General features: G+C 38.6%; 1 protein-coding gene across 1 annotated transcript in view; it reads right to left on the bottom strand.

The window, feature by feature from the left end:
* The window catches only part of LOC107706555 (dnaJ homolog subfamily C member 13-like), a 5,535-nt gene extending 4,091 nt beyond the window's left edge, over positions 1 to 1,444 (bottom strand). The window contains exons 1-3 of the mRNA XM_016510306.1: positions 1,379 to 1,444; positions 725 to 838; positions 529 to 645 (exon numbers count right to left, since the gene is read on the bottom strand). Coding sequence (XP_016365792.1) covers positions 529 to 645; positions 725 to 838; positions 1,379 to 1,429 — 282 coding nt within the window. The 5' untranslated portion in view covers positions 1,430 to 1,444. The remainder of the gene's footprint in view (positions 1 to 528; positions 646 to 724; positions 839 to 1,378) is intronic.
* Between the last annotated feature and the right edge of the window lie 10,464 nt (positions 1,445 to 11,908).

Genomic DNA, 11,908 nt, shown 5'->3' on the forward strand with positions numbered 1-11,908 from the left:
TGTGCTGCTTCATATTTTTGTGGAAACCGTGATACATTTTAGTTTTCAGGATTCTTTGATGAATAGAACAATAAAAAGAACAGAATTTATTTGAAATATATATTTTTTGTAACATTATAAATGTATTTATATTTATATAAACACTTTTCATCAATTTAATGCATCCTTGATGAATACAAATTATTATTTTTTTTCTTTTTAAAATCTTACTTGCTCCAGACTTTTGAATGGTATCATGGTTTCCACAAAAAATATTGTGCAGCACAACTGTTTTCAACATTGATAATAATCAGAAATGTTTCTTGAGCAGCAGATCAACACTGAAGACTGGAGTAATGATGCTGAAAATACAGCTGCGCATCACAGAAATAAATTACAGTTTAACAGATATTCACATAGAAAACAACTGTTTTAAATCATAATAATATTTCACTATTTTTACAGTATTTGTGATCAAATAAACGCAGCTTTGGTGAGCAGAAGAGACTTCTTCTGGGTCTTCAGTACAGTAGTGTAGGTGTCTCTCACCTCCAGAGGAAACGCAGGCTGCTCGTTATAAACCCTAACGAAGATCTCTCCCACGATCAGCTCCTTCCCGTGCTCACTGAACAGGAACTCTGAGCCGAAGCTCTTGTCGCACTCGCCCTGCAAACACACAGAGAGTGAGTGTGATCTGAATCAGAGGAGTGTGAGGAGCAGCAGAGGATCGTGAGGAGCGTCTCACTCTCTTGATGTTGCTCTCCTGCTGCTCCTCCAGGAACTCCATCAGCTCCGCTCGCGTGCCGTTGTTCCAGATCAAGTACGGCGTCTCCGAGTTACTGTTCAGCAGCTTCAGGACCTGCAGAACCAACAGATGAACCACAGCTCAACACACAGCCACTGTCCATCTATCCTTCAACCCTCAAACTGCTCACATCACAGCAGCACTAGTGCTGGCACAATACCAAAACTTGACTTTGACATGATACCTGACTAAAACATCTCAACACTACTACTGAAGCAGTGGAGGCCAGAGAAACTCTAAATACACCCCGCAGAAGAAAGATAAACCATATATTGTCGCAGTCTTGTGTTTATTAGTCACGCTGAATCAATGAAAGTATTTGGAGTTTCTCTGGCCTTTGGATGGAGATTTACTGCTGATCACAGAACCCTGCTTCACTGAAAGATACGCACGACTATCGCATTCGATTAATCATGCAGCGCTAACTGCATTACACCGTCTCAGCATACAGCAGCAGCAGTTACACGATATACTCTGCTACAACCCTGATTCACTGAAAGATGCGCACGACTATCACAGCTTCTGTCTGATCGCGACTGTGATGTAATTTGGATTAATGGTGCGGCCGCTAGCGCAGCGGCTGCTCCTCTGTACCTCGGCGGGCGAGCTGCGGCTCAGTCTGCGTGAGATGTAGGGCGTCAGCATGGCCCCCAGGCTCTTCCTGATTGCACATATGTAAAGCACGTGGAAACTTTCAGCTGTAATGCAATCACATACAGCAAGTGAGATCACACAGGACCGCAGCCAGACTGAAATCAGTGCAGAATCATGGCACTGTTCAGCATGAGCTCAATGATCAAATCTCTGACTGTCCAAACGCCCTTCTGCTCCGATCTGTTCAGCACAACACGCCTTTATATGCAAGTGTCCCTGCACCTTTACAGCTGCTGTGTGTCTGTGTGTAAAGCTCAAGAGCAAACACTCGCTGACATGCTGCTGTGCTGAAATCTCTTCACAAACTATGAGCTCAAGACTCTTAATAAACTCTGACTGGATGAACTGCATTTAAAGCGGTTGATAAATGCACATTTTATCCGGGTTTGCAATGTTAGACTGAATTAAGCGTCCCAAGTGTCTGCACCAAAACACTTCATAACAGTCTCACTTTTATGAAAACAAAATATGATTTACATATTTAAAAATTATATATATTGTATATACACTACTGTTCAGAAGATTGAAACACTTAACATTTTTCAATGTTTTTGAAAGAAGTCTCTTCTGCTCACCAAATCTGCATTTGTTTGTTCAAAAATACTGTAAAAAATTTATATTGTAAAATATAATTTCAATTTAATGGTCAGATACAATTTAATTCACCAGTGATATTTTCCCAGGATTTTTTGATGAACGGAAAGTTCAAAAGAACAGCATTTATTTGAAATAGAAATCATTATTTTAACATTATAAATGTATTTACTGTCACTTTTGATCAATTTAAGGCATCCTTGATAAACAAAAGTATTCATTTATTTTATTTTTGTTCTTTTCTTATAAAATTTTTCCACAATAATATAGTGCAGCACAACTGTTTTCAACATTGATAATAATCAGAAATGTTTCTTGAGCAGCAAATCAACACTGAAGACTGGAGTAATGATGCTGAAAATACAGCTGCGCATCACAGAAATAAATTACAGTTTAACAGAGATTGACATAGAAAACTGCTGTTAGAAATTGTAATAATATTTCACAATATTACTGTATTTACAGTATTTTTCATCAAATAAATGGAGCCTTAGTGAGCAGAAGAGACTTCTTTCAAAAACATTTTTAAAAATCCCAAACATTTGACCATCAGTGCTTGAATGATCAGAGAGTTTAGCAGTGGATCTTCTAAATTCAGAAACACTGTGATTCTGCTGTGACAGTGTAATGGTTGTTTATGAAAAAAAAAACATAATCTGCTGAGGAACAGAAAAGTATTAAAACAGAGATTATTGTATGTTTTAAAAAAAAAGGAATAACTTTTTTTAATTGATTGATTGACTGACTGATTGATTGATTTTTATTTATTTATTTATTTATTTATTTTTGGCCAACAGTAATGGTTATTGTAAGTTCCAGCATCTTGTAAAACATGTCCTGAGTGAAGTTGCTCGTGCTGGGCATCTGTTCGCACAGGCAGGCCTGCTTTAAAATCAAATAAAGCGCTTGTACGGCACTTTCGCTGACTTCATACTCTGGGAATCTGAACCTGAACTTGATTCTTGTGATTCCAGAAGTTTCTAGGTAAGAGTGTTCGGTGTTATCAACAGAAGTGACATCATGTCTTGAGTCGAACCCTGTTATCGGTAAGAAGCCTCTGTGTGATGAATGAGTCAAACGATCAGCAATCAGCTGTTGAGCTTAATGTGGCATGACAGGGAGATGAAGGAGATAAAAAACGCCCTGAGATCTCGTTAACAATGAACGACAGACGTTAGACTGACTTTAATTGAGTAGTACGTCTGAGCAGCAGATCAGTTCAGGCCGTGTTGTGGAGAAGACTGTCAAAGCGCATTAAAAACCCTTACAGTTCTAATTAGCCAGAGGAATAATGTGTGTGAAATTGGGAAAAGCTTCTGTTAGATGAGCGAACACGCAGAGCAAATCCGTTGTTTCTGTCATGCGGCGGTCCCTGGATGGTCAATATCCCGTTTCAGAGCGAGTCTCGCTCCAGCCTGTTGCTCTTGGCTTCCCACCAAAGCGTCAAACTATGAACATTGTCCAGTCATGGCCTGAAGCGCTGAAGCAGCACTGTCGGAGGCCTGCACATGTTTGAGAGTCCTGCGATGATACGTCCCTCGTACACCGGACGATACGAGCATGTATTTGAGCGACCGCAGCGCTCTGTTCTGAGAGCAGATAATCAGGCCTGACTTCCTGCAGGCGTTTATCAGCCGCTCTCATGAGTGCTAGCTCTGATGCTGAGAGAACGAGACTCGAACCCTGCAGTCAGACCGAGTACAGTGAGCGTCTGCTCTCTAGATATGACACGTGATCGCTTAAAACACACCAACAGCGGAAAAACACAGAGGGATTGTCAAAATCTAATATTAGAAATGTGTTCTTTGAGTCAATGACAAACAAGAGCGTCCACGTTAAAGGAAAGTTCTCACAAATGTAGTCTTTATATTGGTTTCATATGGTATTGAAAATACAACATTGATGTCCTTAAATCTAGAATCCATGGTAGTGTATTTTTACTACGTGACATTTCTACAGGGCTGCTCTATATGATGTCATTTCCATTTTTTTTTTTTTTCTGTTTTTCTACAGAAGTTGGTAGGAAAGAATTTCTCAAATATCAGTAAGCAGTGAAGCAGTTTGTTAAGATATAGATGTTTTTCTTTCTTTCTGGGAAATAACAAAAGTTTATTCCAAATTACTTAGTAAGGTTCTCTGTTTTATTTTTTTTTCCTTCAACATGATATCACTGTAATTGACTTTATGTCAATAAATAAATAAATAAATAAATTAAATTATTATAAATTAAATTAATAAAAATATTTTTTTAAATAATATTAAAAATGTAAAAATAAATCATGCTTATCATAGAAAAGAAGTAATTTTATGAATAGCATTGTTTATGTATTTTCAATAAATTAATATATTCATTCAAAAATACATTAATACAACAAAAATGTAATGTCATTAAATCCAGACCAGCTCTTGATATTTATTTCTAATTGCCAAAACACACTAATGACTAAGAGCCTGTATGATGGGGTGATTAATTTATGTCAATAAATAAATAAATAAATAAAAATTATTATAAATTAAATTAATAAAAATATTTTTTTAAATAATATTAAAAATGTAAAAATAAATCATGCTTATCATAGAAAAGAAGTAATTTTATGAATAGCATTGTTTATGTATTTTCAATAAATTAATATATTCATTCAAAAATACATTAATACAACAAAAATGTAATGTCATTAAATCCAGACCAGCTCTTGATATTTATTTCTAATTGCCAAAACACACTAATGACTAAGAGCCTGTATGATGGGGTGATTAATAACCCATATTGAGAGTCATATTCTGCAGATCACAGCAGGGTTCAGACGGTGCTGCTTTAGCTCCCTCCATCGGTCAGCAACAGAACAGATAATGCTTCATGTTTCCAATCATCCCGTTCCAGCTTCAGCATCTTATCAAACTGATCAATGAATCTTCACGTCCTCACGAGCCGTAATGCTGCATTACTCAAACATCTACAGCTTTATGAAACAATTCAACGTCCTAATGAAATGTGCTTTGAATTACAGTTAATAGATATGAATCCCTGTGATGAAGAATGCCAGTCATTCACAGGAAGATTCATATACTGCATGACATGCAGCCGAGGAGAAAATAAACCCTGATAGATGAGCATGTTTATGTTAGGTTATTGAGTGCTGGAGAAACTGGACTGAAAACAGAGAGCGAGAACTGTTCATGTGTGTGTCTGTACGTGATCACATGAGTCTGTTCATGGAAGAAATCCATCTAATGGCATTTCTGCTCACAGGCACTAAAGCATCTACTATAATTAAATATTTGCAGTTTAAATGTTGCTTAATACTTCTACCTGTGAATTAATCTTATGTGCATACTGTAAGTTGTGTAAATGCTGTTTTTAATGCGTCTGTCTACTGGCCATTGTGTTAATCAGTGCTTTATTTCATTAGTGTTTTATAGTGTATTAGTGTCAGATTCTAAAACCTGAAATCAAATCTGAATAGAAATGATTTGGGGGGTAAAAAAGTAAAAAATAAAATAAAATAAATAAATAACAAATATCCCAAATGTTGCAATATTTATAGTTGTAACATTAATAATGTAACAAAAGATTTATATTTCAAATAAATGCTGTTCTTTTGAAAGAAACTTCTTTTAAAACTATTTGGCTCAGGAGACACTGAACTTCCAAACAGAAGAGAATCACAACAAGCCAAAGCTTCGCTGTGAAAGCAAACTACTTCAGGACAGTAAGGTTGATGATACACGGGGCAACTTTGAGCAATGTAGCCGTCAACGGGAAACCAGGTGAGACACAGGGCCCACAACTGACCTAAAGTATCCAGATAAAAATTTGTTACCCATTCTCAATGGGAAAGTGCCCAAGAAACATTGCTCAAAAAGTTGCCCCGTGTATCAAAAGCCTAAAAATATCCTCTCTGAACTCCTGCTATACTGCTCTCGTTTACTGCCCTCTGATGGCATTGGAAGGTTACTGCATTTAGAGTTCATACACAGCACATACAAACATATCATACATGACTACAATGCTTTTACATGGAAAATCCTCATTGACTGAAATAGAGAAGGAATCTGTATGTGAAGTACAGTAGAATGTGCATTAAACAAATTAGGCTTAAAGGGCAACTGAACACAGACCTCACTTACATTATACAGCCTGAAAAACATAAAACATTAGATACCTAAGATAAAACCATAAATATGATATAACATTAATTTACAAGTCACCAACAAAAACTGAACAGGTTTGCAAAGACAATGCACTACTGGTTTGCATCAAATTAAGAATTTGCATAATTATTACTTATGATTCACTGTCCAGTGCCGCTGTTGTCTGTTTGTTTGTTTTGTTCCTCTCTTTCTTTAAGGTCTGAAGTCTCTGTTTGTCCCTCCTCTGTTCCCGTCCATCTCAGAGCTCCACCCCCGATAATCAGCTGTGTCCTGGGATTGGATGAGAGAGTGCCGCTCATCAAAGGTGGAAGCTCCGCCCCCGATAATCAGCTGTGTCCTGTGATTGGCTGAGAGAGTGCTGCTGGCGATATAAAGGCCAGAGCACTAGAGCCACACTGCTGGAGAGTTTTCTGGGGATCTTTCAAAATATGAATTTATTTCTCTATCGTATGTATTGGCTCTGAAACATTTATACTCAATGGGAAGTTGTGGAGAGTCATTTTGGTTGAGATATATATATATATATATATATATAGAGGTTAGTAAGGGAGGAAGGTAAGCAGCTCTTTTGGTTTATGTATGTTTATTAATTTGGGGAAATCAGTTATTTATGCTGTTTATTTTGGCACAAGCTTCTACTGAAATGATAAACTTCAGATTTATTAAGAACTCTATCACCTAGTCTTGGATTCAATCTTTTTGTCAACTTGTTTTCTTTCAATCAGCACAGATTTTTGAGCAACATCACTTGTGTTTGCCCTTAGCTGGCGGTTTTGACTTGACATCTGCTGTTTATTGGTCTATTTTTTCTTTTTGGAGCTGATTGATCGAAGGCTTAACTGGACCGAGTAAACCCAAGGTTCGGTGTTTATCTTCATTATCGATGAGCAACATCACTTGTGTTTGCCCTTAGCTGGCGGTTTTGACTTGACATCTGCTGTTTATTGGTCTTCCAGGTTACTCTCCTGTCTCCAAAAACATGCCTGTGGTTGCTAGAATTTATCTAGCAATTGCAGGAACACATACAGATCCCTTACAATAACTTCAGGTTCATCAGCCACCTGTAAATGGCTTATGCTTGGTGTTTGTTGGGAAGTCTTGATTGGAATTGCTTCTCTGTTAAAGCACCTCTTTATCTGTGTGGTAATAGATGCATGGAGTCTGTGGATGGAAAGAAGATGATCCAGAAATACGATGAGTTGATGCTGCAACTCAAACAGTGAAAATGTGTATTATGTGTGTGTATTATGAATCTGGAATCCCGTGTTTATTTTTGTGTGTCCCAGCTGATTTAAGTCCAGACGACTATTTTACTTAGCCAATGTATAGACCGCTCTGATCCACCTTTTGTTAAAATAAATGAGGCTTTTTATTAAAGGCCCTATATATTCTTGAGCAAGCGTGAACAGAGCGGTGTAACATGAAGACTGGGTAGTATTGCTGAGAGACCTTCAGCCTCTACACGGAATCAACAAACAAACATGATTTATTTGCTCATTTAAGGCGCTAGTGTCTGTAGATTATTACTTCAGGGTCTCATTTTCTCTAATTATGTGCAGTGCTTCCAAATCACGGCATGAACCATGGCTGTGTAAAGCGTCGCTGATGTAGGAATGCATGAGAGTGTTAGACGGCGTCTGTGTGACCAAGATGTGAATGCATGTGTGTGTTTCCCTTCATATGAGAAACAAATGATGCATTTCCCAAAGAGCCAGATCTCTGTTCTCTCCAGTCAGAAATTAAGCCCCCTCATTAGATGATGGTAATCAGCGATGTTGCGTAAGCTGGAGCTGTTATTGGTATCTCTAGTCATTATGTCTTGACACCGAGACGTATGACTTGTGTGAAGCAAAGCGATATTTGATTTCATGGACCGCAGCTCTGCAACTGTAATAAGAAAATAAACCACACCGAAATCCAATAAAGGCCGGAGTCTCTCACAGTCGGCCTGTAAAGAGATTACTGTAACAGTACAAGGACCCGGCGCGCTTGATGAATGCTGTGCCAACAGTTAAAACCTTCTAATAGACATGTAACCCTACTTAGATCAGCATTTGATGGTCTAAATGAGTCTAAACTGTGCATATGTTCAAAACTGAGATTTGAATACTTAGGAATTTGCCTGTTCAGAGCCGTGATCCTCTCAGCGTTCCTGTCTGTACTGTCCTTTGAATAAATGTAGCTCAAAACATTTGCTAATATGCAGTTCTGAGCCCATATTTATTCTGTGAAAAGCAAAGAGAGATGTTTGAGAGATAGTGATTGATACTTCAACAAGCAAAACCACGCATCATAAAAGTGGTCCATACAGCTTGTGCACTACTTTACAAGTCTTCTGAACAGACTAAAATTCATGCCATGTTTCTTTCCATCCAGTGTAGCTGGAAAATCTAATTTGTGATTGTGTTTGATGCAAAAATGGCATCTTTAAAAGTGTTGTGCCATGTTTGACATCAGAGATTTGAGAAATACTGTAGAGGCGCAGATTATTTCTGAAGAATTCTGTGTAGCTTCATTTATATCATTGCACACAAGTTGTATGGTCTGCTCTTACTTTTAAGAAATTTATTTATCTTTTGATATATATACATCACATAAACACAGGTCATCACTCCTGCAGTCGCTCTGAAAAAGCTGCGCCAGCTGAGTCAGCCGGCTGCTCTCGAAACGTTATTGCGGTACTTTGATGCCACACGTGACAGTAACGTGGCGTCGGTGCCGGTTCAAGTCGGACTAAATTTCTAACCGGCATGCACTGCTTCAAGTCAGCCGCCGATCGGTCTGCGCAGTGCTGCATCAGAATCAGAATCAGAATGAGCTTTATTGCCAGGTATGTTTACACCAGGTCATCACATGAACACAGACCATCACATGAACACAGACCATCACATGAACACAGACCATCACATGAGCACAGGTCATCGCATGAACACAGACCATCACATGAACGCAGGTCATCACATGAACACAGACCATCACATAAACGCAGGTCATCACATAAACGCAGGTCATCACATAAACGCAGGTCATCACATAAACGCAGGTCATCACATAAACGCAGGTCATCACATAAACGCAGGTCATCACATAAACGCAGGTCATCACATAAACGCAGGTCATCACATAAACGCAGGTCATCACATAAACGCAGGTCATCACATAAACGCAGGTCATCACATAAACGCAGGTCATCACATAAACGCAGGTCATCACATAAACGCAGGTCATCACATAAACGCAGGTCATCACATAAACGCAGGTCATCACATAAACGCAGGTCATCACATAAACGCAGGTCATCACATAAACGCAGGTCATCACATAAACGCAGGTCATCACATAAACGCAGGTCATCACATAAACGCAGGTCATCACATAAACGCAGGTCATCACATAAACGCAGGTCATCACATAAACGCAGGTCATCACATAAACGCAGGTCATCACATAAACGCAGGTCATCACATAAACGCAGGTCATCACATAAACGCAGGTCATCACATAAACGCAGGTCATCACATAAACGCAGGTCATCACATAAACGCAGGTCATCACATAAACGCAGGTCATCACATAAACGCAGGTCATCACATAAACGCAGGTCATCACATAAACGCAGGTCATCACATAAACGCAGGTCATCACATAAACGCAGGTCATCACATAAACGCAGGTCATCACATAAACGCAGGTCATCACATAAACGCAGGTCATCACATAAACGCAGGTCATCACATAAACGCAGGTCATCACATAAACGCAGGTCATCACATAAACGCAGGTCATCACATAAACGCAGGTCATCACATAAACGCAGGTCATCACATAAACGCAGGTCATCACATAAACGCAGGTCATCACATAAACGCAGGTCATCACATAAACGCAGGTCATCACATAAACGCAGGTCATCACATAAACGCAGGTCATCACATAAACGCAGGTCATCACATAAACGCAGGTCATCACATAAACGCAGGTCATCACATAAACGCAGGTCATCACATAAACGCAGGTCATCACATAAACGCAGGTCATCACATAAACGCAGGTCATCACATAAACGCAGGTCATCACATAAACGCAGGTCATCACATAAACGCAGGTCATCACATAAACGCAGGTCATCACATAAACGCAGGTCATCACATAAACGCAGGTCATCACATAAACGCAGGTCATCACATAAACGCAGGTCATCACATAAACGCAGGTCATCACATAAACGCAGGTCATCACATAAACGCAGGTCATCACATAAACGCAGGTCATCACATAAACGCAGGTCATCACATAAACGCAGGTCATCACATAAACGCAGGTCATCACATAAACGCAGGTCATCACATAAACGCAGGTCATCACATGGACACAGACCATCACATGAACACAGGTCATCACATAAACGCAGGTCATCACATAAACTCAGACATCACATAAACACAGACCATCACATGAACGCAGACCATCACATAAACACAGGTCATCCAGTATGAAGTGCAGGTACAGCGCAGTGCTGTCAGTATTTTCTTTGCACACACTAGATGGCAGTGTTGATCGCTGTTTCTTAAGCTGTCTTGAAGGCAAACTGCAAGTTTTCCTTATGTCACATTAGGACAAACTTCAGCTGAAATAGCAACTGTGCAGTGGTGAAGCTGTACACTTTCTCCCTCAGGTTCAGAGGCATTTTAATTAGGTTTTCATTTATTTATTGAACGACACCTGAAATAGTGATAGTGGTTCATGCTGCATTGAGGCAGACATGAATAATAACTCAAATCATGCGCTTTGTTGAGAAAATGTGTGCTGTTACTGTTCTAAGCGACTGAAATGTGAAATAACCCCATAGATTTAAACTGAAGATGTACAGTAGTGGCCAAAAGTGACGTCGAGAGAGGATATTTGCTTTTAATGAACATACAAGATCAAAATCTATTGAAGAAGAAAACACTAAAATTATTTGGCAAAAAAAAAAAAATCAACAGCAACTAAAGTGTATCATGGAAAATTGATTTTATTTAACATTGCAAAAAAAATGTATAGAAAAACAAAAAGCTGACTGGAAATAAAGCATACGTTGAGTACAAGAATATAATCAGTTATTAATATGTCATTGTTTTTTTTATTACAGCAGTCGTTCTGCAGGGCAGAACTCAATACATTTTGCTCATGTGGCGTGTGTAATTTGTCATTTCATTGTGCTATAACAAATGAAACAACTGAGTGCATAGATTAATGTTACACTTCAAGCACAACTATGCAATAATAATAAAATGTTTGAATAAAGGCAAAGGTGTCCATTTCCCCGGACCAGACATCATTGTTGGCCTCTGCTGTAGTCCAGAACATCACGCAGACCGGCTCTTTTCAACACTTTCCAGCAGATGTAGTTATAAATGTGGTCAGGTTTGAAGGATCTGCTGTGGATTACGGCTCTGGATGTCTGTGTTGAAATCATGATCGTTTATTTTATTCAGTGGAGCTGAAACATGTCAGGCTCTCTTAAACCTGTGAATAAAAGTTTTATGAATGTGAAAAATGTAAAATGAAGAATCATTCTGCAGTATTTCTAGGTCACAAATTAAATGTGTGATATTGACAGTTTCCTTGTAGCTTCACAAACCGAACGAAATACACCTCTTCTGTTATGAGTATGCTTCAATTTCTAAACTAAAATATTGATATTTCTTTGGAAGCATAAAGTAAAAAATGTCAGGGTGAAAC

This window comes from Sinocyclocheilus rhinocerous, unplaced genomic scaffold, assembly GCF_001515625.1.
Source record: "Sinocyclocheilus rhinocerous isolate Xijiao unplaced genomic scaffold, SAMN03320098_v1.1 scaffold3552, whole genome shotgun sequence".
NCBI lineage: Eukaryota > Metazoa > Chordata > Actinopteri > Cypriniformes > Cyprinidae > Sinocyclocheilus > Sinocyclocheilus rhinocerous.